Source organism: Exophiala spinifera (genome assembly GCF_000836115.1).
Source record: "Exophiala spinifera strain CBS 89968 unplaced genomic scaffold supercont1.4, whole genome shotgun sequence".
NCBI lineage: Eukaryota > Fungi > Ascomycota > Eurotiomycetes > Chaetothyriales > Herpotrichiellaceae > Exophiala > Exophiala spinifera.
Window position 1 is genome coordinate 468,969 of NW_015622516.1, and position 24,761 is coordinate 493,729.

At 51.4% G+C, this 24,761-nt stretch overlaps 9 protein-coding genes across 9 annotated transcripts; 5 read left to right on the plus strand and 4 right to left on the minus strand.

Annotated features, from left to right (window-relative positions):
• Nucleotides 1-608: 608 nt before the first annotated feature.
• PV08_05353 (uncharacterized protein) lies at nt 609-1,100 on the plus strand (the record flags this gene model as incomplete). The annotated part of the gene is made up of 1 exon (XM_016379697.1): nt 609-1,100. One exon carries the CDS (start codon nt 609-611, stop codon nt 1,098-1,100), a length of 492 nt encoding a protein of 163 aa, XP_016235524.1.
• A 902-nt stretch (nt 1,101-2,002) lies between these two features.
• On the plus strand, nt 2,003-3,656 carry PV08_05354 (uncharacterized protein; the record flags this gene model as incomplete). The annotated part of the gene is made up of 2 exons (XM_016379698.1): nt 2,003-2,400; nt 2,459-3,656. The coding sequence occupies 2 exons, from the start codon at nt 2,003-2,005 to the stop codon at nt 3,654-3,656; spliced, it is 1,596 nt and encodes a 531-aa protein (XP_016235525.1).
• Nucleotides 3,657-5,433: 1,777 nt separating this feature from the next.
• Nucleotides 5,434-6,746, plus strand: PV08_05355 (uncharacterized protein; the record flags this gene model as incomplete). Its single annotated transcript, XM_016379699.1, has 3 exons — nt 5,434-5,596; nt 5,669-6,369; nt 6,477-6,746. The coding sequence occupies 3 exons, from the start codon at nt 5,434-5,436 to the stop codon at nt 6,744-6,746; spliced, it is 1,134 nt and encodes a 377-aa protein (XP_016235526.1).
• A 4,434-nt stretch (nt 6,747-11,180) lies between these two features.
• Nucleotides 11,181-13,009, plus strand: PV08_05356 (uncharacterized protein; the record flags this gene model as incomplete). The annotated part of the gene is made up of 4 exons (XM_016379700.1): nt 11,181-11,278; nt 11,332-11,485; nt 11,550-12,188; nt 12,296-13,009. 4 exons carry the CDS (start codon nt 11,181-11,183, stop codon nt 13,007-13,009), a joined length of 1,605 nt encoding a protein of 534 aa, XP_016235527.1.
• Nucleotides 13,010-13,481: 472 nt separating this feature from the next.
• Nucleotides 13,482-14,667, minus strand: PV08_05357 (uncharacterized protein; the record flags this gene model as incomplete). The annotated part of the gene is made up of 2 exons (XM_016379701.1): nt 13,482-13,950; nt 14,102-14,667. The coding sequence occupies 2 exons, from the start codon at nt 14,665-14,667 to the stop codon at nt 13,482-13,484; spliced, it is 1,035 nt and encodes a 344-aa protein (XP_016235528.1).
• Nucleotides 14,668-16,175: 1,508 nt separating this feature from the next.
• PV08_05358 (uncharacterized protein) lies at nt 16,176-19,010 on the minus strand (the record flags this gene model as incomplete). Its single annotated transcript, XM_016379702.1, has 1 exon — nt 16,176-19,010. The coding sequence occupies one exon, from the start codon at nt 19,008-19,010 to the stop codon at nt 16,176-16,178; it is 2,835 nt and encodes a 944-aa protein (XP_016235529.1).
• Nucleotides 19,011-19,440: 430 nt separating this feature from the next.
• On the minus strand, nt 19,441-20,438 carry PV08_05359 (uncharacterized protein; the record flags this gene model as incomplete). Its single annotated transcript, XM_016379703.1, has 2 exons — nt 19,441-19,891; nt 19,981-20,438. 2 exons carry the CDS (start codon nt 20,436-20,438, stop codon nt 19,441-19,443), a joined length of 909 nt encoding a protein of 302 aa, XP_016235530.1.
• A 526-nt stretch (nt 20,439-20,964) lies between these two features.
• Nucleotides 20,965-22,278, plus strand: PV08_05360 (uncharacterized protein; the record flags this gene model as incomplete). The annotated part of the gene is made up of 1 exon (XM_016379704.1): nt 20,965-22,278. One exon carries the CDS (start codon nt 20,965-20,967, stop codon nt 22,276-22,278), a length of 1,314 nt encoding a protein of 437 aa, XP_016235531.1.
• Nucleotides 22,279-22,570: 292 nt separating this feature from the next.
• On the minus strand, nt 22,571-24,355 carry PV08_05361 (uncharacterized protein; the record flags this gene model as incomplete). The annotated part of the gene is made up of 3 exons (XM_016379705.1): nt 22,571-23,276; nt 23,336-23,442; nt 23,507-24,355. 3 exons carry the CDS (start codon nt 24,353-24,355, stop codon nt 22,571-22,573), a joined length of 1,662 nt encoding a protein of 553 aa, XP_016235532.1.
• Nucleotides 24,356-24,761: the final 406 nt, after the last annotated feature.

The window sequence follows — 24,761 nt, forward strand, 5'->3', positions numbered from 1 at the left end:
CCCGGTGCATGCACTTCCTCCAGAGAGGACATGATATGAAAAATCGCTATTGAGTTCACCTTGGTTCGACAAAGATCAGCCTTCCGCTGGCAGTTGGAGCTTTCTTCGTTATGTTCGCTGTCTGATTGATCTTCCTCGAACTTATGGTTTCCCTTCACAACGGCAGAAGGCACCTCACGGCCGATAACAAGAGAACCCGGCATCCTTACAGGCAAAACGGCGCTTCTCGGGCCTGTTTTGTGTTACTCTAAGTCGAGCACTTTCTTCAGCCTACAGCGGGGTGTTTGCGCACGCTAACATCGTCAACGGCCACTTCGGGTTGCTGCTCAGCTTGGTACGCAGTCTGTCGTCAGGCCTGATTGGTAACATTTTAATAACAAATCTCTCTATCCCCAAAGGAGTACTGATCTTGGTGTTGAGTGGTACCGTGATAAAATTCTTCATTTCGAGAGTACTTAACAATGAGAAGATCGAGTTGTCGGGTTTCCGGTCGGCTTGTTCGACGGACGAGGATCGACCGAACGCACAAGCTACAAGAACAGCGCAGTTCCTATTTTCTTCCTCGCACAGAAGTCAATAATCTGCATTGATCCGAAGTCTTCAAAACCATGCAGTCCAGTCGAAGCTTCTCATTTAGCCGAGCAGTGCCAGGCGAAGTTCCGATGTCAAAGGCAATTGCATGTCTCCACGAGCCTTCAAATTTCATCGGCTTGAGCCCGTACGTTATCAGTTATCACCTTGCACCGTCGACGGAGCCATCTTCCACCGCCGTCTCCAAAAACTATGTGATCAGCGACCGTGTCAACTATTTGCCTTTCGGCCTCTGGACGGGACAGATCGATGTGCCTGTCACCTATACAAATCAAGAGGACGGAGTAGAGGTAGTGAAGAAACCGCCAGTAGGAATCACTGTCCTGGAGCGCTGGACTCTCCAACCGCCTACGATAAGCAACCCGCAACATCCTAACGTTGCCGAGCTGGTCCTGCGCGCTGAACTACATGGAAACTCTGTAACGCTTTGCATGGTCGAAGGAATCATGAAGAAGTCCCTTGAAAGCTACATTGATGGCATGGTGAAGGTGCTTCAAGCTCTTGAATAACAAGAGCAAATCTCTGCCGCATGCGTCTGACCATCACGTGTGCTAAGCGCTACTGCAACGCCGGATTCACGTACCTACCAAGATGTTCCTATGTAGACGGTTGTTTCATCGGCGCCAAGAATGCAGCCTGATGTTGTTTGGGCATCGATAGGAGCAATATTTATTCTATTCAAAAGACCGCAGGAAGAAACTTACTCGCTCTCTCCTCTCCCTCCCGTATGGTGTACCGGCGATGAGCTCCACAGATGCTAGCAAAACCCCTATATGTAGGTGCAACTTGGTTACGTTGGCCTCACTTCGCAGTGCTGACGGCTACCTCTTGCATCATGACTGGCTCTCGCTCCAGACAGCGGCGTTGTCGTGTGATGTATGCCGACGGATCTCCGACCACTTGAGTCGCGCCATCGCGGAGGCCTACAGAACAACATTCGACAAGGAGTCCAAGGGCAGAAATTACGTACCAAAGGCTCTGCCCTGGACCCATCGGTTGGACCCCCCGGAAGAGTGGTATAGAACTTTCACTACCCCGATAACTCTTCGCAAAAGCAGGCCTTTCAACCCGGGGTTGGCGCCAGGGGAGCCAGGCTATATTCACGAAAGGCCACTTGATGCGTCTTTTCTCCTCGTCCAATGTGGCAATGAACGGGCCAGCGCGCCTGCACTCAACTCAGTGTCGGACTCAGTGAGCTTTACTCAGTACATAAGTCAGCCTTGGAGAGGCCCGGAAAACGTAGTGACCAAATCCTCTCTGGGATTTCATGCCGACGTCGCGTTGCCCATATATGTCTATTCCGGTTTGATTACGACAAAGACGAGACTGCTAGGCTCCCTGCTGATGTTTTTCAGGTGACCCACTGGAGAAGCGAGGGTTTCAAGTTCGTCAGAGACTCGGTGCCAATCCCATGGATGCAAGCGTTGTCGCAAAAGTCAAAGAGTGGATAGGCCATTGCTTGACAACGCACTTGGCGTGCCGCGCACTCGTCCCAAGGCAGGTGAGGTATCCAACGAGACTTCTCGATGTTCGAGCGTGGCATCAGACGGGGATCCTCAACATCATTCAGGTCCCAAAGGGCTTTGACTCGGACTATGTGGCACTAAGCTATTGCTGGGGGAAGAAGGATGATTGGTGGATCCAATACGTGGAAGCATCCCAGCAAGGCGGATGGGAAATCGAGGGTGACAAGATGCCACAAACATACCAGGATGCCGTTGCGGCCTGCATCGCGCTGGGCTACTCATATCTCTGGGTCGACTGTCTCTGCATAAAGCAGGGTGACATGGACGATTGGCTGACGGAAAGGTGAGCGGCTTTGCCTCAAGGCGCTCATGTGGACATGCTGACATTCCATTCAATTCAGCGCCAAAATGAGCGACGTCTACACCAACGCCATTCTGGTTATCTCGGCAAGTGACGCCGTCAGTTGCGGAGCAGGGTTTCTCCAGGATCGGCCGCCTCTACAACGTGATGGCGCAGTAATGCACATCCTCGATGATGACGGAACCGTTGGCCTCGCGCGTCTTTGTCCCCCGAATACCGATTTTCAAACGCTCGTCGGCGATGGCCCGGTTGCTCAGAGGGCATGGTGTCTCCAAGAGCGGCAGCTGGCGCCACGCGTGCTCCATATCTGCCAAGCCGAGGTCTTTTTCGAGTGTGTTCGATGTCGCCGGTACGAGAGCGAGAAAATTCCCGGCGCGGAGTTTGATACTTCAGATGAGAGCGGCTACCACTTCAACATTCCGGATCGGAATTTCCACAGCGAGGCAAAAGGCAAGCCTCCTGGAAATGTCGTTGACGTACTCTCGTGGTTTGTCATCGTTCAGGACTATGCGAACCGGAGTCTTTTCGATGCCGGAGACAAGTTGATTGCGATAGCAGGACTCGCCAGACGCGCCCACGACATCATCAAAGGTGATTACTTGGCGGGTATTTGGAGGAAATACGTCCATTTCGGGCTTGCCTGGATGGTAGAGAACACGGCTATCGCGACGAGGGCTCCGGAATCACCGTACCGTGCTCCCTCATGGTCCTGGGCCAGCATGGACGGCCCTGTCACTTGGAAAGACCTCGGCCATGATATGATCGCAAAAAGCGATTACGTCAAGACTGCCATGGATATCATGGACACAACAGTAAGGCTGGCTGCGTCCGATCCGTTCGGCGCAGTTCTACATGCGGAACTCATCGTCTCCGGCCAGCTGAGAACAGCATCGTCGGATATGCTTCTGCATAATGAAGTCCTCCATTATCAAATTTGGGAACGCGAAAGTCGCTATTGGCCTCCGTCCATAAGGGGCTGGTATCTAGAAGATGAAAAACGGCCCTGGAAGAACGAAGAGAGAATATGTCTGAACATCATGACTAGAGAGGTGTTCGGCAATAGTGAAGAGCTGGTACATACCGTCCTTCTACTAGAAATCGCCCAAGGCCCCAACAGTGACGGTGCTCATGGAGACGGCCTGGACAATATCAAAACATATAAGAGAGTCGGTTATGGTGAAATAATGGCTGCCGACTTCTTTGATGATTGCCCTGCACAAAGACTTAGGTTGGTATAATATATATATATGAGTTTGCCAGGTTGCTTGCGTTCGCCCGACCGGCTCACGATCCTTGGTTTTGGGCCGAATACAGTGAGGAGATCGGAGAAGACGTTGTTTCCTGCCGACCGGATTGGCCTGTCGATGCAATAGGCAGCCTCTTCCAATATCAACATTGCCGCCACCTACACAGGCGAGCGTACGAAGTTTCGCTCCATGCCTGCGCATGGCAACAGCGCTAAATCGTCGCTTCTCATGTCCAGGCAGTCTGCGATACGGAAGCGAACGCCAATTTAGTGCATGTGGCCCCGTCGGTGGAGCAATGGTTCCAGAGAGGCTCCTCGTGCAATAGCTTTACGAGGGAACCTTTTGTGCCCCATGTCCCAGACATATCGGTGGATGGGTTTAGTTTGTAAACCACTTCAACTCCATGATCGCAAGCTGGTCTCTGTCGACCACAGGAGTGGATAGTCCCAATAATCCAACACAAGGCAGCGAATGCGCGCGTTGTACCGAGCAGTTAGTCTGAGAGCGCCGCAAGAGACGAAAACTTTGCTGTCTCGACGAACAAAGTGATAGCGCCAGCGGCGGCAAAATCAATCGCCGGACAATTCGGTATCGTGAGCGGCAGGCGGCTCGCCTGGATTAGTGAAGCTCGGTCTGGCGGTGTGGAGGGAATGTGGATGGAAGTTTAGCACGATCCGCAGATTGTCTCGAGGCACGCCGCCAGCGATACACCCCGGTCGGCCACGTGAGGATCAAAGGGCTTGCTTGATGTTATCGTGCCAAGCGCCGGAGCAATGAAATGTACTAGTTACAGTCGGGGATGTCATTGTATGGCTCACGCCCCGAGGAGCAGTTGTGCAGTCCGAGACGTCTGATGATCGGCTTCCTCGGGGGAGCCGGCTCCTCCGAGATCGTGCATGTCTCTATCGTGTATGCAGGTCCTTGGCCGGGACGGGTCGACCTGCTCAAAGCGGAATTGATAACAGTCTGGACAAGCCTGCACCGCTAGAGCAATGGGCCGTTCCTGTGAAGTGGTTGCTCAATCATGCTATTCTATCCTACAGCTCTCCACAGAGTCGGTATCGCGTGGCCTGAGCAAGAATTTGACGGTCTCGTACCGCTCGACGCCTTGCCGAAATGTGAAAGGTGCCTGCATCAGAGGTCGACTCCTCATCAAAGAGGCACAGCTGGGTATGCACTATTGCCCATGAAGTCTCGAACGTCTCTCCGAGTTAACATAATCTTTTCATGTCACCCTTTTAGCCTCCTATCTGAGGCCTATCTGGGCCTATCTGAGGCTGCCAATTGGCCCACTTGATAGTGCCACAAACTAATGGGGCTTATCTTCTCCGGATTCGGATATGCCCGGGTTCGGGGTGGAAAAGCCCACGACCGGGTACCTTTTTACCGGTTTTTCCCTCCCTCCAACTAGAGCTTCGCACTCCGACGACACCACACTAACTATACCGATTGTGTGGTGAAGTGGTACTAAGCTCGCGACAAGCACACCAAGGAATGCTTCTAGTTGAACTATTGAGAGCTTTTGATAAGGTTCATGGACTCTATTCGTCGATTTCCTTGCAGATTATACCTAGAGAGGAAGTGCCCTGGTTTTCTGGAGAATATCCATGCATCGAGGCTCTGAAAAACCAGAGGTGCTAACATTGCATGGTGGAAGAGGAAGAATAAAAGGCCATGACAAGCCAGTAATACAATATCGATCTCTTTACACATTCACCACCACTCTTCTCGACTCGGGGGTTTCCTTCTCCGTCATTCGACCGTCAAGATGAAGAACTTCTTGTCTCTCACGATGCTCGCAGCAGCGAGCACGGCGTCGCCTGTCCTGCTTCCTCGTGCCGAGGGATTAGTATATAACTATACCAACTCGTTTGGACTTGCCTTCTCGCAGATGAACGCCAGCCTACCCAACATTACCGTCTTTGCCACAGGTGAGTTATTTGCGCTGCCATGATCTCGATTCGCGAAGGGATATGGAGCTAAGACGTTTCCTTGTGCCCTAGGCGGTACAATTGCTGGGTCGGGAAGTTCTTCTTCCAGCACCACCGGGTATTCAATCGGCTCGGTGACGGTGTCGGCGCTTATCGACGCTGTCCCCGAGGTTCTCAACATCTCCAATATCGCCGGAGTACAGATCTCCAATGTTGGGAGCGAGGATATCACGTCGGACATCCTGCTCAAGCTGGCCAAGCAGATCAACGAAGTCATCTGCGGGGATCCCACCATGTCCGGCGCCGTCGTCACTCACGGCACCGACACAATGGAGGAAAGCGCTTTCTTCCTGGATTCGACCGTGACATGTGGCAAGCCTGTGGTCATAGTTGGCGCCATGCGGCCTTCGACCGCCATCTCCGCTGATGGACCGTCAAACTTGTTGCAGGCCGTCACCGTCGCCGTCGACCCAAAGTCCAAAGATCGAGGGGCCCTGGTTGTGCTGAACGACCGCATTGCATCGGCCTTCTACATCACCAAGAACAACGCAAATACCCTAGAAACGTTCAAGCCTGTCGAGCAAGGCTTCTTGGGTGTCCTAACCTCGGACGAACCGTTCTACTACTATCCGGCCGTGACACCAACGGGGAAGATCTCTTTCGACATTTCCAGCGTCACGTCGATTCCCCGTGTTGATATCCTCTATTCATACCAAAACATGCAGAATGATACGCTCTACAACGCTGTCAGCTCTGGAGCAAAAGGCATCGTGGTAAGTACCCAGGCATCCCTGAGTTCCCGGCATCACTCGTGGCTTCAGACACAATGCCCTGTGAAACTGTTATTCTCATGGTGTACGAACTAACCTTGACTCTTTAGATCGCGGGAGCTGGCGCTGGCGGAGTGTCGACGTCGTTCAATTACGCACTAGAGGATGTTATCAATCGCTTCAGTATTCCAATTGTGCAGAGCTACCGAACCAATGCCGGCGAGGTGCCTCAGAGTGACGTGTCGTCCACCACAGCGACACATATTGGAAGTGGCTTCTACACGCCCCAGAAATCCCGCATTCTTCTGGGTCTCCTACTTGCGACCGGTAATAGCTTTGACGATATCAGTTCGGCATTTGCGAAATCGAGAGCTGCTTAGATGAGGTCGCGATCTCTTCTTTGTTACTTGGACATGTTACCGGCGTCACAGACTAGAGACAAGTCGGGACAGTAGACAGGCGAGGTTCTAAAATAATGCACCAAAAGTAATGCGCACGAGGGACATAAAAGTCTGGATAAAAAAGGTCTGGATAAACGCAGTAATCCAAAAAAAAAGATATGAATTATGAATAGCAAGAATACCGGTCACCTCATTGGATCAATCATAATTCACAGTCGACTCCGATATCTGGTGATTGATATCCAATATACATGTTTTTGACAGCGGCGGGATCCGTTTAGAGTGAATTGGAATTTTTGGAGCTAGCTCGCCTCTCCAACTTCCAGTAATGCCCGCAACCATTGTGGCGGCTCTGATATAGTGGAGAAAACGTTGTCTTCTATCGATTCCCCCGGACACTTTTATGGGTCATCCTAGCTGAAATGATGGGTTTAGCTTGGAGAGTGACCCCAGAGGCGACATTGTTCAGATCCATGACTTATCACTCGAGCGCTCTTGGGAAAAATTCGCTGGAGAGGGGAATGGCCAGATCGTCCAGAGTTAAAAGATGTAAAACTTTTGTCACCGAGCCGAGAGCAACTGACTACCAATTACCATCTCCACGTTGCTGGAACCGTCAGCTACAATGGTGCGCACAAAACCAAACCAAGTTCCAGCCAGTAGAGACGGCTGACAAGTCAGAAGAGCCCGATAGGTTGGCGACAGACGACTAGAACACACCGCTGGGAACGACTAAGACACACAGTCGTCAGCCCCCGCGATGGCTGCCGCGCCGTCGAGACAGATTCGGTTGATTTCGTTCGCAATACTTGCACGAGGAATGACATTGCGGATGTCGGCACTACGAGGGGCCTATATCACATATGGAAGAAAGCTAGCGCTAACCAGTTACAGCGCGAGCAGATTCAGGGGCGGTGTGGGCGTTTTACATTGAACTTGCCTCGGCCAGCTAACTCTTGTTGTGCTTCTTGTTCTTGAAGGTCAGTAGGATACTACGACGATAGCAAGGCCATTGTAACCTCGATGGGACAAAATTAAAAAGTGCTGTTACTATCCTTGTAATCCTGAAGAGAAAACCCGTGACGTGTGCGTTTTCTGTCGCCCATGAACATGCTCGTTGTTGTTGGCACAATCGAAGGTTGAAAGAGGTTTTATGCCCCAGTTGCTTGCTGGCTCACGCTCAAACAGGATAAAAAGGCGAAGAGGCCCAGGATTTTGGGGGAGGATATTGCCTCTTATCGCGCGAGAGTATAGACTTTGAATAAGTGTTTTAGGAATATGACCAAACATCGCATGCCTGTAAATCCACGACCTGAAGGCTCTCATCGTGCGCGAGGACAGGCTTTAGTCGAATCGAGAGTTCCCACTCTCCCGCTCCCTATACCTTGCCTCATCACATGGGAAAGTGGAAGTTGGGATTGTCTGGGGAGAACGCTCTCCTAACTCAGTATAACAGTGTTCTTGTCAAACCCCAACCCTTGTACGATTGTGCACGACGTCGCCCATACCTCGCGACGCAACACCGGTATCCTTCCATATTTCAGCTCTCCAGTCTGTCGAAAGAAGGGTTTCGACTAATCTATCTGGTGTGTCCAGAGTTGTAAATGTCCTCCTCAGTGGTTGATCAAGAGCGTTTCTAGACAACTAGCCAATGTCCTCGATTGGGAGACTTGGGATAATCGGGTCAGGACTGTCTGGACATACATGGTTGTAGTGGCGTGAAGAGAATTCATCACCTGAGTAGAAGCGAAGGAGTGGGTGGTCGCTGTATATACAAAAAACTAGCCAGCCCACCTAGGTCGTCATAACGAAAGACCTTCGATTCTCGCCATGAAATCACAGAAGAAAATTGAATTATCTTCATGGGGGTGGGGTTTCCCAGCTTCTCAACCCCCCAGGCTCCCCAGTGCTGTCCAAAGGCGACTACAAGGATGAATGCGCACTCTCATGCATCACCGGAGTCTTTGCACCCTCGTCGCAAGCCTTCGCTCATCAGGTGCGAGCCCACACATTCAAATAGTCGGTCCAGCCGTCGTTGGCCGGCAGCAGAGCATGTGTTAGTGGCTTCCTAATGCCCATCAGGTGATTCCTCATCGCTTGGTATTGGGACCTAGATGCCAAAGCATATTGATGCTTTTATTCTAGCGGCTGAAGCTAAAGATTGAGAGATAACAAGCTTTGAAATCTGTAGGGCAAGGGTGGTCCGAGTATCGCTTCCCACGCGACGGAGGGAGAGTTCACGCTCGGTATGAGTTTCACTGCAACAAGCTCAGAGTTGTGACCGACCTTCTACCCTCGCACATTGTTTGCAATGTTTCCGCCTCAGGTTGAGGCCACGCGACCAACATCGAAAAGTTCGTTGTATGGTTCCTGGCTGTCAAAACGGCTTCAAACTGGACGAGCTTCTCGGGTAGACCATCCGGCGAGCCAAACTCCACCCATATGCCGTCATCTTGTTCGTTACTGGGACAGTCTCTCGTACTGCCATCTAGCCAAGAACACAAACAGAGATAACAACATCACATGCCAGCCTCGAGCCTCATACAATACACTACCCATCCTTAGCGTGATCCATTCTCTCCCAGTGTCACCTGATAGGCTTGCGGTGAGATGGTCTCAAGACACCAGTCCGCGTTGGGGATAACCTCTGGCCTGACAGATTAGTCCTTGCGGCATGTGCTGGTTTCACAATAGCAGGCTAAGCCCAGTGAAGTAATCTTCGGGAAAATTCTAGCGCTCAGACTAACAGAATACGAGAACTATAACCTGGATGCGCCGAGATATCAAGCCATTATCCCAGTTCGATTTCCCTCTGGAACTTTAATTCGTCCCGTGTGTCCTATCGCTAGTCCTGTTGTGTCTAGTTCTTCTGACATGACTATCTAGTACTGAGCGTAGTAGTTGTGCAGTTGAGCTTAAGTACGGTAACCTCACGATTCTAGTCGAGGAGGTATCCTTGCTCAGTCGTCAGATATGCTGAAAGGCGCAATGTAATTAAACTCCACGCTATAGCCTTCGGGGAAACTCTAGCGCTTGGACTAATGGATTGCACCACCTACACAAAGGATGTGCGGGCCTTCGCGAAAATTCTAGCTTACAGACTAATGAAATATGGATCCTCAACCGGAGCAGGTGGGGCCTTGCGTGACTTGGCCGCACTAATCCTAAACAGTAACGTTCGTGTGCCCAACGAGTTTGCTAGACGAACCTTGGGTCGACGTTCACTGGCCGTAATCAAACATTCAGGATGCCTTTGAGTGTGAGTTTGAAAGCATGGACCGGCTGAGTTGCTTTGGCCATGATGCTCCTATGACCCGTTGCCGTTCTGCCTCTGTGAAGGTCATCCTGATGGTATTGTTTGAGGTCTCCACAGGTTGACTGTCCTGACAGGTCATTCCAACCCCTCCAGCCTTGGCAGGGCACCACAGTTTCAATCTTTAAGTATGGATATTGTTGATCGGCCTTCGCTGACAGTGCGCATACCACGACGAAGACCGACCCACTCTCGATCACTAGGCTACTCGCGTTATTAATGTCAGCTGCTTCGATACCAGCATCTCGGCCTGCGGCTGCACAAGGCTCCCGGCAGCAGATCATTCCTCCCTGACTGCCAGTTGGTGGGATACATGGATTGCGGATCTCTCACGGAGTATCTAAGCGAAATGATGTCTCCATCAGGATGTAGAGTTCTTCTAGAATCTTTCCTGTCTCGGCTATCTTCTCTTGAAAATGTGACACTAGGTGGAGCTCACACGCTTCACATCAGGGACCGGTGGATGCATTCTCCATCTGCTCGGTCAAATTTGCGGCTTACACCATGCTATCACGGCGATCACAGCCCGAAAAAGGTTCAATTGACAACCTGTGCTGGTGACATCGCGTGAACTGTAAATTGCTTATGTGCGCCAGAAATGCAAGCAAGGGGCTGGAAGATAACAAGAAAGGTCTGGAAATGGGGCTCTCAATGCGAAGTACAGCCTTGGAAAGCTTCTTTCTGAGGTCGCGATCAGTGTTGAAGACGATTATGGAGTTGTGAAAGCAGATAAGCCGTCACAATGCGGTTGGTCGACCACGAGATCGTTGTAGGTGGGTCAGCGTTAATACTTACCCTAAAACATTATTGAAGAACGAATTTCAGAATGGGGTGACCGCCCTGAGGAGGCCCCTGCGTGTGGAAGTCTCACATGCCCCGGTGGAGGAAGTCTCACCAGCGACTGTCACTCCGCGGTATACCTCACATCAGACCTCCATGGGGCGATGGCAGGCGGGGAGGTACCAGCCCCAGACGTATAAGAAGGGGCTATGTCCTCCAGCTGAAAAACATCTTGTTCGTCATTCAACAACCCCTTCTGTACTCTACACAGCATCTCTTCTTCTGAACGTACCCAATATCAGCAAGGACCAGTGATCACCATGGGTCTTTTCTTCAACAAACCCGAGCACGTGGACGGGTCTGCTCGACCCGCCATCTTGATCGGCGCCTTCGTGGCCTTTGGTGGTGTCTTGTTTGGGTAATAACACTCTTTGCCCCTAGGATCGCGGATTTGCTGCTGACGGAAGCCAGATATGACACTGGAACCATCGGAGGAATTCTTGCCATGAAATACTGGAGACAGCTCTTCTCTACAGGCTACATCAATCCGACCGACGACTTTCCAGACGTCACAGCCGCGCAAACCTCTGAGATCGTCTCAATTCTCTCCGCCGGCACTTTCTTCGTGAGTGATCGTGTGCAACACAGTGTGGCTAGAAGAGAAGTGAGGCTAACAATCTCTTTCAAAGGGTGCCCTCCTCTCTGCGCCGTTGGCTGATACCATTGGTCGTCGATTCGCCATGATTTTCAACTCTTTCGTCTTCACGGTCGGCGTCATCCTACAAACTGCTGCAACTGCGATCCCGATGTTTGTAGCAGGCAGATTCTTCGCCGGCCTCGGCGTTGGTCTTCTCTCGGCAACCATTCCACTCTATCAATCGGAAACGGCACCGAAATGGATTCGAGGAGCTATCGTAGGAACATATCAATGGGCTATCACATTCGGGCTTTTGATCGCAGCGATCGTGCTGAATGCAACAAAAAATCGTCAAGACACCGGCTCTTACCGAATCCCTGTTGCAGTACAGTTCGCTTTCGCCATTATTCTGGTGGTTGGAATGATCATCCTCCCTGAAACACCTCGTTATCTCATCAAGAGGGGTAAACTCGACGCTGCTGCCCGATCTCTGGCTCGTCTTCGTCAACTACCAGTCGATCATACTGCTGTCGCCGAGGAACTTGCGGAGATTGTGGCTAACCACGAATACGAGCTCGCCGTCGGTAGTGCTTCCTATCTGGAGCTCTTCCGAAATGCAAGTATTCGGAAGCGTCTTCTCACCGGTGTTGGCCTTCAAGCTCTTCAACAGCTGACCGGTGTCAACTTCATTGTAAGTTCTTCTACCCACCTGGCAGAGACGAGACACAGTCTCTTTAAGCCGTCAGTTTTCTTGAACCAGAACTCGTTACTGATTTCACTTCGAAAATGAATTTATAGTTCTATTACGGCACATCCTACTTCACTCGTTCCGGCATCTCCAACCCCTTTGTGGTTTCTATGATCACCAACATCGTAAATGTTGTGAGCACGGTGCCCGGCTTGATCCTGGTGGAGAAATGGGGTCGACGACCTCTTCTGCTTACTGGTGCGATTGGCATGAGCGTCTGCCAGCTGATCGTCGCCAGTGTTGGAACTGCCCTACCTGACGAGTCGTCCGCCAACAAGGCGCTTATTGCCTTTGTCTGCTTCTACATCTTTTTCTTCGCCTCCAGCTGGGGACCTTGTGCGTGGGTTGTCACCGGCGAAATCTTCCCCCTCAAAGCTCGAGCCAAGGGTCTTAGTATCACCACGTCGTCCAACTGGTTGTTGAACTGGGCAATCGCCTACTCCACACCATATCTTGTCAATCCAGGACCTGGAAACGCGAACTTGGGCTCCAAGGTATTTTTCCTGTGGGGAGGCTTCTGCTGCATTTGCATGGCCTTTGTTCATTTCTTCATCTACGAGACAAAGGGTCTCTCCTTGGAACAGGTCGATGAGCTGTACGGCAAAGTCTCAAAGGCCTGGAAGTCTAAGGGCTTTGTTCCCACTGTTCATTTTACCGAATTGCAAGCCCTTGGAGGCGACGAGGCTCGCAAGCGAAGCTTGGCTGATCTTGAGAACGTCGCACAGAAGAAAGGGTCTGTCGTTGAGCATAAAGATGTAGTTTGAGGCCATGCGAGTTGGTGGACAACATCGTCTCACTCAGTCTGCAACAGCAAGTGGACACAAGAAACTCATACTGAGGAGAGAGAAGAGGGGAGATAGAACTGACAATAGACATGAGGTGCGCAATTGTCAAGAGGGGTCTTTAGGAACGCGAGTGTACCGGGGCAGAATAGTCGCTCATTCAATGTTCCAGTCTCGAACAACGAGAATCACTTATCTAGGACAGTATGACGAATTTGAGAAGCCAAACCCACCATTCATACTCTTGACCCAGTGCTTGCAACTCTCAACCAGTGCACCATTTTTACTCTTGATTGTTTGCAACTCGACCATCCGAATGCAGTTGCGAGTGATGATGAGATCTAAACCTGGTTCACGAGGCGCTCGCTCCAGTGACACACCACGGTTGAGTGGCATTTGTGAGGGACCAGATCAGACTATTCTCCATATCTTACAGGAAATTTCAGCTTCAGGGTCAAACTTCATTTTCACCTCCGGCTCGGCTTCCCAACCGGGTCATCATAATCACATTTCCCTCCAAGGGATCGGAGAACGATAGGCACCGAATTTCCGCTCGCCTCTGGAGTTCCAGCTGCTCGACCACCGGCACGATCTTATTCTCCCGGTGCACATTCCCAACCACGATAGAATTCTTCCCATGCTGCCACAGTTTGTCCAAGGCGGTCTTGAAGTCGTCTAGGATGATAGTGTCGGTGAAACACTTGAAGACGAAAGAGAACTTCCAGAACGGATTGATAGAGCCCGTGTCAAGCACCGATGTGACGGAGAGAATGTCAACGACGATGAATGCCACGCTGAGACACATGCTCAGCAAGAGGATGCCAAAACGCGGTGAGACGCGAATGATGGTCAGAAACCCCAAGTTGTAACGGTGCTTGATATTCCAGAGGAGGTTGACCGTTGTAAAGATCCACCACGGGTCACTAATAGTAACGTCGAGGAAAAGAAAAGGAGTCAGTCGCGGATCCATCCAACTGAACGGCCAATGCACAAGGGAGCAGAGGAAGGGGAATATGGGAATTTGGAAGCTGGATAGAATGGGGGAAAAAAACTTAGCAAGCAAATTTGACCTACCGACAGAGTGCTTCATACGGCCTGGTCCGTACAAACAACCGCTCATTGATGTTGTTGAAATATGCAAAATTGGCGTAAATCTCAACCACCCAGTACGCCTGGACCAAGGCGACCGTGCCAATGTAAATGCGACTGGTCGTCTGGCTGAGAAATGGTTTGTTCTTGATCCAGGCAATGACGTTGTGAAGGCCCCAGGACGTAATGAGCAACACCGCGGTCGAAGACAGATACCAGCCAAACACTGGGGCGTTGAAGAAGATGAAGAAACCGTTGGGGATCGCCAACACCAGCTTCAGCGACCTTTGGGTTAGCCGGCTTTCCTCAGAAAAAGGGCCAAAAAGAAACAGGGTATCTTGATTTCTGGAGAGAGCGGAGTCAAAATTTCGTTCCATACGTACTTCGAGAAGAACAAGCTTGTGAAGCAGTACGCCGGCTCGCATGTTTGCCGCGGTGATCATGGCCATGGTCACCAGCGAGCCGACCATCATGCCCTGCGACCATGCTTCCAAGGTCAGATGAGCTGCGTTTGTCGGTTTGCCGCTGCCAGGCTCAGATGTAGGGGCCATTTTTGTTGGACGTTGTGTCTGTGCGCGCGGCTCATGGCACCATAACCTCTGAGTCAAAGATGGATTTTGAAAATCTGGGGTAGACTGAGGGATATATTCCATGCGCCTTGTGCCCGCGGGTTGAGACCTCAGACTCCCTCCGCCCCGCACCTTACCTACCTTAGAAGCACCTTTGCGCAGCACTCAGCAGGGGGGTTGGGGTCACCAGGACCTCCGCGATCCCGCGCCCCCTTCTTCCCCGGGGGAAAGAGTGACCTTTCTCTACGATAGATTAGTTCGCTTAATGAAAAGCATAAAGAGACGCCAGGGTTGGCTTCATGCCACCCAAGCCCAATGAGCTCTCATACCATAAACGCTAGTGGCCGGGGACTAGAAGTAGTGTCCTGGCTTTTCGCCGAGAGATTTGCCTAGGATGGTTGTGGCTTCGTAGCATCAGAGTTATGATTGGTCTGAAATTGCCACAAGCCTCAGGTTTTCCAGAAATCATTCCTTTGGCCCTGATTGAGGCGGCCCACAACCCGCTTGCTCTCGGTTGGGCTTGTCTTTGATTGATAACGGTGCCGTATGTATGTCGACGTCGTTCGATTGTACGTACAGGCCCGGTTAGTTGACTGCAAAGCTCCTGGATTTCGAAGTGGGTTCTGTCACCGGGCGTAGCCTCCCGTCCATGATCTCAAGTGTTGAAACCCGGGGTATGCCCATCTCGCTTCGCCAGGGGAAGGTGGTAGTAATGTCCACTGCATACGCCCCATTCGGTCAGCTAACGCGCCATAATCGGAAAGACGTGGTAGTGCAGCGTGATAACCAGGGGCCGTGTCGGCAGGGCTATGAAGATGACCTCACCCTACTCTCCAGCGGCACGATCGACAAGTTCTAGCTGAGCAGCTCTTACCAACAATGATGAGGCTCATCCAGTTGCCCCCACTGACGGCAGCGGTTGATCGTTCCGCTTTCCCCACCCACTACGAGAGTGATGGCAGTCTCGTCCTCCCCCGGCATCCCGTACGTCGATGAGTAGAAACCAAGACAAAGAGAACCCTGTTCTTAAGAGTTAGCGAACAAACCGGATGAACTAAGCGCTAATCGACACCGTCAGGCTCAAGAAAGGCTTCGAGGAAGGTTCTAGCGTTACAATGCATGATAGTGGGTCCTTATGGTTTCGATGCCGGGGAAACGGGACGAAAGCCATCCCATGGTGACATTTAGTGCTCGGGGAGGCCTTATGAGTTAGTTGGTCGTATCCTCGACGGGTATGTGAAGCTGGTACACCGAGCTGGCGCAGGATTTGTCCTCAAGGGGCTTCTCAACCCTGAGGTTTACCTGAGACCATCAGACAACAGGTATTCCTGGAAATAATTCAAATCACGTCGAAATGGGTATTCCAGTACTATTCAGAGCCTGAGTACTAGACAACAGAATGCGGTAGACAAGGGATTTAGATTGCAGGTATCTAGGCTCAAACATCTCATCTGTCTAGTGCTCTTCAGTACTCAATTTGCGCTTTTGGCTCACAGAGCTCGGAGACTTTCCCCTAACGCTGGGAGTCGGAGCAACTGTACAATAGCGCCATGCTTTCTACGCGAAGCATGCCACATCGGAGTCCGTCCTTTCGAATCTGCAGCATTCACGTCGACTTTCCCTGTGCGGAGAAGTGATTCAACAACGTCCTCGTGTCCATTCCGGGCCGCAGCCAAAAGCGGTGTTCTGCCGTAGTCATCCGCACAGTCTACATCAACACTGCTTTTCTGGAGTAGCAATCTAACAACGGAAATTCTACCGTACCATGCTGCCCAAAAAATGGGGGTGCGGTTGTTTCTATCCCTGAAATTTGGATCGACTTGACCCGTATCTAGCAATAGCTCGGCAATCCGCACGTTCCCACGTGAGGCAGCATACGAGAATGGCGTTCTGCCGTGATTGCTCCTGCCGTCCGCAGACACCTTGCCACTCTCCAGGAGAATCTTGACGACGTTTTCATGACCGAGCTCGGCAGCGAAAGACAACGGCGTCCGACGCTGAGAATTCTCCGAGTCAATGTCGATTTCATTGTTGGCAATCAAAAGTTTAACCACGCCCTCGTGGCCGTACTCGGCTGCCCACATCAATGGGGTCCCTTTGTACCTATCGTCCTTTGAGTTCACATTAATGTCATCCATTTCCAGAAGCAACTTGACCACACAGTCAAGCCCACAGAAAGAAGCAATGATCAGACTATCGAGTCCTTTGGGGTAAACCATTAGCTCGCTCAAACGCTTACTCCCCCAATATCTCTTGAACCAAGATAGTGGAGTCTCTGGATCTTGATGACAAAGTCCGGATGCCCTGGAAACCATTACATGGTCATCATCCATCCGGGCACCTCGGAAGTGAGTGACCCAATTTTGGGCAGCATAATCATACAGGATGTGTTGATCGAAAACTTCCTGCGAGTCTGCGGCCATGTCAACATTGCAGGAGGCAACGTCTTTCCAGAGGAGGCGCCACATGCAGACTTCTGCGAGAATGTGATGAGACTCTGTTGTCCGAAGGGAGGATTTCCAATGAAGAGAGCCTGTTTCGTTTCTCATCATGTCATCCGAGTCCCGGGGCAAATTTTGCACCAAGAATTCCTTGGCCGTCTGGTGAAGCAGGTAGATCTTTGAGTCTATAATGGTCACGAAGAGCCCGCAGATTTCTCTAACCGTGCTGCCAAAGCGGACTTCTGGTTCGAGGTCGAGATCCTCATAGCCCTCATGATTTTCTTCGATCGCGAGAGCCACGGCCATCTCTGTCAAAGACATTGGTCTTACAGCGGCCACGACAATGTGCAAAATCCTCTTTGCCTTTTCAGGATTGTGAGACTTGCGTAGTATTCCCTCATAAACAGCCTCCACTGTCTTGGGAAGGTTGCGGACAGCTGTACTTAAAGACTCTTTCGTGATGCCAATGCTGTCCTTGATAGTTTCAAGTATCAGATGAACCCAAAGATAAGTCCGGTGCGGGATCCTACTGAGCTCATCTTTCAGAATTTGCTGTTCTTCCCGTTGGAGCTGGAGCCAGGACCCAAGGTCCTTGACCTTGCTTTCAATGACAACATCGATCTCTCTCGAAATTTTTTCGACCTCTGCCTCCCCCTCCCCCTTGAGGTGAATGGTAGGTATGAGGTTACTGAAAGAGCCGAACTCACGTTGAATATGAGTGTAGGGCCGACTCGTGAGTAAGATTTTCAAGACAAACTTCCCTGGTCGTGCCCACTCCTGCTTGCGTAAGGCTTCTGCTAACTGACGTTGGCCCGAATTCTCACACTCATCCAGGGCATCCAAGACGAAGAAAATCTCGCCAGGACTCTGTATCGTCGAATCAGGAATAGTATCAACGTCCTGACTCCCCGTGATATCAATGAGCAGATCCCAGAGGCTACCAGAGGAGCCGATGAGCTGTTCGCCGTCCTCTTCGAACTTGCTGAGAACCTCTTCAGACACTAGATCAGGTCTTTGGATGAATATTTGACGTAAGATACAGCACAGACAGCTTTCCAAAGTTCTCTGGTCACCGAAGTCATCTTTGAAGAAAAAGTAACAACTGGTCCTCGCTCGAGTGCTCGGGATCACCTCATCCACCAAGTATTTCGCCAACACTGATTTTCCGCATCCTGGGTCTGCAGATACCAAAAGCACGCAGGAGGACTTGCTCTCCTTCCAAATCTGAAACAGTGGATGGTGTGTGAACCATTCACATGTTCCTCTCACTCTCATCGGGTTCCTGTCCTTACGATCCTTGTAGGGAGACGTGTAGAGCTTACGGAGCAACGCCGTTTTCCTCTGTATTCTAAACCGGTCATTCTCGGCTTGGTCTGACATTTGCTGCCGTGCGTGGATTTGGTTGACCGTGTTATATGTACTTGCTCCGAGAGCCACCGCATCGATTAGTGCCATGCTGTTCAACGCCTGGCACTTCCGATGCAGGTTCTCAACCGTCTCCCGCGTTCGCTTGGCGAGGAATGCGCTCTTGAGTCGTTCCCAGCTCACTCGATGAGTTTGACATCGCTTTTTGAGATCTTCAAGCAGGGTTTCCAGTTCGGATCGGCAGGCGGAGATGAGGGCGGGGGTTTCCGCTGCGGGTGATGCCTCTCCCGTGCGCGAGAGCAAAGTAGAGTGACGGTCCTTGAAGGCTTCCATGAACTGTTGGTTTTCGACGGTGTTCTTCTTAGTTTCGGATAAGACCATAATCAAAACTTCAAGCTCAGCGATAAAGCTTTTGGTATCGGCAGGGGCATCGTTCCAGTCCAATCCGAATTGCACGCCCAGCTGAATGATCTGGGCCGCGACGCCGATGACGCCGACGATCCCGAGTGGATCTGCCATTGCACCGAATCTCACAGATCAAAATCGACTTAGCTGGATCCATTTATGAGGTGGGAGATATGGAGGAACGATTCTAATTCTTCCTGATCGGAGTGGGAGAAGTCAGCGGGGTAGCAGTCGATTCATTGGAGGGAAGAGAGGCTGCCACGTCGCTTGGGATCGTGCTGTTTCATTCGACACCCGCCCACATTGCATCCCCACGTGGAACGTCGGCTCAGGACCGACAGGGCCAGCTCACCTTTCTGACACGCTACCAGGGGTTAGGAAGAATAGTTGTAGGATAACGCAGAGAGTTTTCTCTGGTCACCATAATATGACAGTTGCCTGCCTTTCTTGCTGATGTTCGAGTGACCGGTTTCTACCCTCTATCGCGACTAACAAACATCATCTCATTTGCTCCTTGGGCTAAGTATCGGAGACGGTGGACCTGTCATGCCTTCAACCCATAGGTTTCCTGAACAACATCGTTCTTCCGTGCGAGGTACGCTTCAAACGTCCCTATCGGGAGACCCCAAGCCTTGACTTGGTCGATATCAACGTACAGATGCATATCTCTCAGAGCCAAGTAGGCGCCGACTAGCGGATCTGCCTCTTGAGCCTCCACTTCTTCGGCGGTCAGGTACACCGCCTTGATTTCCCGTCCACTTGCCCCGGACAATGCTTTTGTGATCTCCTCAGGGTTCCGCAGCTCGCCTGAAAGCTCAATCTCCTTTCTGTTGAACCGTACTTTATCCGCGAGCGCCGCGGCAGTGAACACGGCGATGTCGTGTTCATCGATCAGTGGCATAGGCGACTCGGGCAGTAATGCAGTTGTCCACCGCCCGGTCTCGAGAAAGCCTGCGAATAAAACCGCTTTAGGAAGTAAGAAGCTAGCCATGAAGCTACGATACTACATTAGCATGTGCCGTTCTTAGCGGAACAGTAGCAATAACTCTGTCGACACTGCGGCGGTCTGTCGGGAGAAACTCACTACCCCGGGCGCAAAATGGTCCAGAAGTCGAAGCCGGCGGCGCGCACCAGTTGTTCAACTTTGCCTTTGGATTCCTGTACTTTGGTCACCAGAGGATGTTGGTACTTTAACTTCTCCGGGTTCTGCGTTCCGAATATGGAGGTGAAGACGACCTGTTTGACGCCTGCCGCTTTAGCGGTGGTGAGGATGAGGTTCGACCAATGGACTTCCTCCCCTTGGTCGAAGGGATAGGTGTATGGGTTGAGAAAGAGGGTTGAGCAACCGGCTAGGGCAGTCAAGAGGGCCCTTTCGTCGTCCCATGTGCCTTTGAAGAGTTTGGCCCCCAGCGCTTGGAGGGCTTTGGATGCCTTGGAGTCTGGATTGCGGGTGGTGGCGTGGACTGCCCAGTTGAGGCTGAGGAGATGGCGGGCCACTGCACCACCCACGATGCCAGTCGCGCCTACAACAAAGATGGACATTTTTGGGCGTACGGGGCCAAAGTCACGTGAGACTAATGGGCCCTTTTAAGAGGAGCGAGAAATATGTTCGCGTTATACGTGTCTAGGCGATCACACAGAATCGAGTTGATGTGCACATTTATATGCTCAGATCTAAGGGGGTGTCTCCTGTTATTGTGCACCATTCAATGGAACCTCACAGCCGTCAAAATCCCTTCTAACTTTCCACCTACCAATAGGAATGGGGTAGTATATTTCCACTAACGGCGCGTTTGAGACCGAGAGGCACGACTGCACTCTGCTTTCCCCTGCTTAGAAATCCGAAGTACCGATGGTGGGGAGGCTCTATGCCTCCTTTTACCCCAGTTCCTACAAGCTGGAGATGTTGCCTTTGTCATCTTCTGGCGGAACTCCGCCAGCGGATGTATTCATCGATTCCCTGGCGGAGTTCCGAAATTGACTGCCATCCAAACCGTGATTCTTAGACATCAACTCGGGTACTCCAAAGTGTCGTTATCCACGAGCAAGGCTGATCTACTCGCACGCCATGTCCCTCTCCAGGTCTGCGGTGGAACGAGCAAACCCTCCGCCTCGGCGGAAATCCTGCGACGCGTGCATCAAGGCGAAGCGAAGATGCGACTATGGAAAGCTTGCATGCGTACGTTGCGCGCAGAGAGGTCTCGATTGTGTTTATTCAGGGTGTCTGCAACATCGCCCAGACACAGTGCGGGAAGTGACGCCAGACGTTGCTAATAAGTTCTGCTTCACGCCTAGTGCTCTGGAGCAGGTCGCGGACCTGTGGAATGGCAGTATGCTTGAAGCTTCCGGTTTCGACATCGATTCACCTCGTTTGGCCTCGACCGATTTTGGACCACATGTGGGTCTGCTTGACGTTGCACTTGATAGTGATACCGACCCACTTGATAACCTCTTTTCCGGAGGCTCCGACAAGGTGGATACGCCCATCTATGTATTGTCTCCGTCACCAACATGCCCTCAGATCAGTACAGACAGTCAGGGCCGCATATTCGAAATTATCGCAGTAAGGTTTCAATATGCCATTGACGAGATCAAGCGAGCGCCGACGACAATGGTCCTCGAAACACGCACGCCGTGGCATCACCCTCAGCTCTTCAGGGGCCCACCCCCTCGTAGTATGCTAGATGCTCATGCTGCTTGCGCCCTTTACATAGCGAAGACCACCTGCAATGCACGAGACATCGTTCAGTCGATCGAGGCTCGTATCGAAGACCTGCTGATATCCCCCAAGCCCACTACGGCGCCGGAGATTTTGGCTCTGGTTCAATCTCTTCTGCTTTATGAGATCATGTGCACATTTGACAATGACCTCCGCTTCTTCACCGCCCTTGAGAAGACAACCTTGGCGCTGGAAGACTCAACCTTACTGCTCATGTCACACCTCGGTTCTGGGCAACTCTCTCTTCCGGCACAGCATACACGAGAGGAGAGCCTTCAAGTATCCTCATTGGAGGAGGCAAGGCCTTTCTGGACGTCGTGGATATTCCACGAGTCAGCTCGACGGACGCTCATGATCGCCCTCTTCTTCATACAACTCCATCGCGTCCTATCTGGAACTCTCCCTTTCTCCTGCGATGGCGACCTTCATATCCGCAACTCCTGGACTCTGTCCGCACACTTGTGGAATGCAGAGGACTTGTTCAACTTCACTGCTGCGTGGAGAAGTAAGAGACACCTCGTGATTAAGGACGGGGTTTTCTCTGACGTCCTCATGGATGTTGAGGCCGGTGACGTAGACGTGTTTGGAAAGATCCTATTTACCCTCTTCATGGGTATCGATCAGACGAAAGCCTGGTTCGCAGCACGGGGCGGTATGCTCTGAGGCCAGCATGGGCTGCAGATAGATTGGCTGACGGGCACGTGTGTTTGGGAGGCCAATCAAGGGTGCTTCTCTCTCTCGCCATCACACAAGAGTCCTCTCCATAGCGGGAATGTGACTTTCTCCTGCAGCACGGCTTGAAGCGTGCCTGCGGCTTAAGAATCTAGTGTCCAGTGCGACTCTGTATTTGGTCCGAGTTGATTCCAGCTTGTAGTATGGCTGTAAGTGCGTGATACGGCCGAGGGGAAACTCAACTTGAGTCCACAGGCTTCACTCTCCGGTAGCTTTTTTACTTTCAAGAGCATCCAAGATGATGTCGGCCCATGATCAGATCCATTTCCCGGCTCTGAACCAATGTGACAGATCGAAAGTCGACGACTTCTTCCCATACCTCCCGTAGAACACTGATGATAAGGCTGAGAGGGTCTATGAATTCGACAAGCATTTTGTGAACGTCATCCATACAACGGACTTCGAGATAAAGTGCTGCCAGTCGCTCGATAAACCAGCTTCTCTCGGGACAACCACGCGTTGTCATTGCCCCTGCCAGCAAGACTATAAACAGAGTATATGTGCAAGTCTTGCGGATATGACACAACCCTATTTCAGCAAGCTTCTTCCTCAACATAGTGAGACTTGATCTCACACGAGGCGCCTTCGTGTTGAAGTCGATGTTGTGAAGGTACATGATCAAGAAGACAGCCATCTGGAAACAGCGCTGGATCTCTGTACTTTCGCGACTGGCTAACAACTTGCTACTCAGGTCTAGACGCAAGATTGTGGATCCCGTTTCGCTTTGGAGCTTGTCGCCGGGTTCTTCGACACGCCAGGCTAGTAGTCGTGCAGATACGATTGCTCGATGGTTTTGCCATTCTCGTTCTGAGGACCATGCTGCACGACCGATTTCAATCCCAGGGTACTCTGATACCTCTTGCTCACTTGTTCGTAGGGGGATGATCGAGTGTTGGAACATGAATATACAGGCAAGGTTCACCTTCATTCTACAAGAAATGAGGTCAGCAGCAGCACCACCACTTCTGTGATGTGGGAAGAAGCTCACACTGCTAATTCTTGGAGAAGGTTGAACTTATTCTTGCCCGCTGTCGGCGCGATGCGCTTAAGAATCTTGTAATGTAGCCTCGTTGATTCGCCGTCGGCGAGAAACACCTACACCTGGTGTTTTAAAATCGGCCGTCCTCTGAGGTAGTATGTGAGAGTTCAGGACACTTACTGACATACGAAACAAAAAGAGAATAGCCTCATAGCACTCCTCGGTAATTTCTGGAGATGGTTGACGGAAAAGGACCGTGTTTAACTTGGTAAGGCAGCTCGTCTGCAACCTTAACCACGCCGGAATAGACCATAACGATCGCTCGCCCTCTTCATCGGCAGGCGGCAGGACAACCCCCGGTCCGCCATTCAGGAACCCTGACAAGAACATCGAGGTAAATGCCGCGACCGCATAGCAGAGAACAGGTGTCCTTTGAAGTCGCGACAAGTTGTCAATCCAGTGCCACGATGGCATCAAGCTTATGGCAAATGGCTGGATGACTGTGAAGTAGAAGTGCAATGTAGACTTGATCTCTCTGTCAAATTTGACGTTGGTTGCGGTAAAAGGATCGAAAAATTGTGATCCCAGTTGAGTAATGTGAGGAGATACGATATCCGCAAACATGGACCAGGTGTCGCTATTTGATTCATCCCGGTCGGATTGTAAAGTCTCGGCGAAAGATCTACGGCGACGAGTACTCATGGCATGGTGATATCTCTTGAGCCGCTCGACAGTTTCAGCGTAGGCTGTACCATTGGCCCCAGCCTTGAGTGGTTTCGAGCTTCCCGGATTCTGCAGGGCTGAATTCCGTGCGGCCAGTATAGCCCTTGTGGTTGAATCCAGTGCGAGGCTTCGCCGATTTGTCTTACTCCATGCTCGGTACCGCGCAGATACATGCGACGCGACGGCTTTTGCGTCATTGGTACAGAGGGTGTACGAGTAACGTCTCGGGTTATTCGTGATGAAAAGTAGTGGCAACTGGTCGCCGGGGTTAGATGTGGTCCTTGGCGTAAGCTGCAGGGTTGCCATCACAGGCACCGTGCTACCTTGTACTTCCAGGACGGATGGATCTAAGAAAGCCTTCTTTTGCTATATACGGGTGTTGATCACCTCTGATTTACTGCACGTTGGGGCTGAGGGCAATACTTCGTACCTATAGGCTATAGTGAGGATTGTTTTTCTTCCGCCAAAATTTCGGCGCTGAGAAAGAGGAACACGATGACTTAAAGGAGGTAGATCTCCTAGGCTGATATGGCTTTATAGCTTGCCTAGATCTTTCTGGTCCTGATGTTTGACCTGCGGCCTGGGATGAAGCCAGCATGAAATCTGTGAAATATTGTAGAAAGGCATGGAAGTAGGTACAGCTTCCTATAGTGGCTTAGCTCGGCCCGGAAGGTCCCTGGGTCCACAGCCTAATGCAGGCAACTAAGTAAAT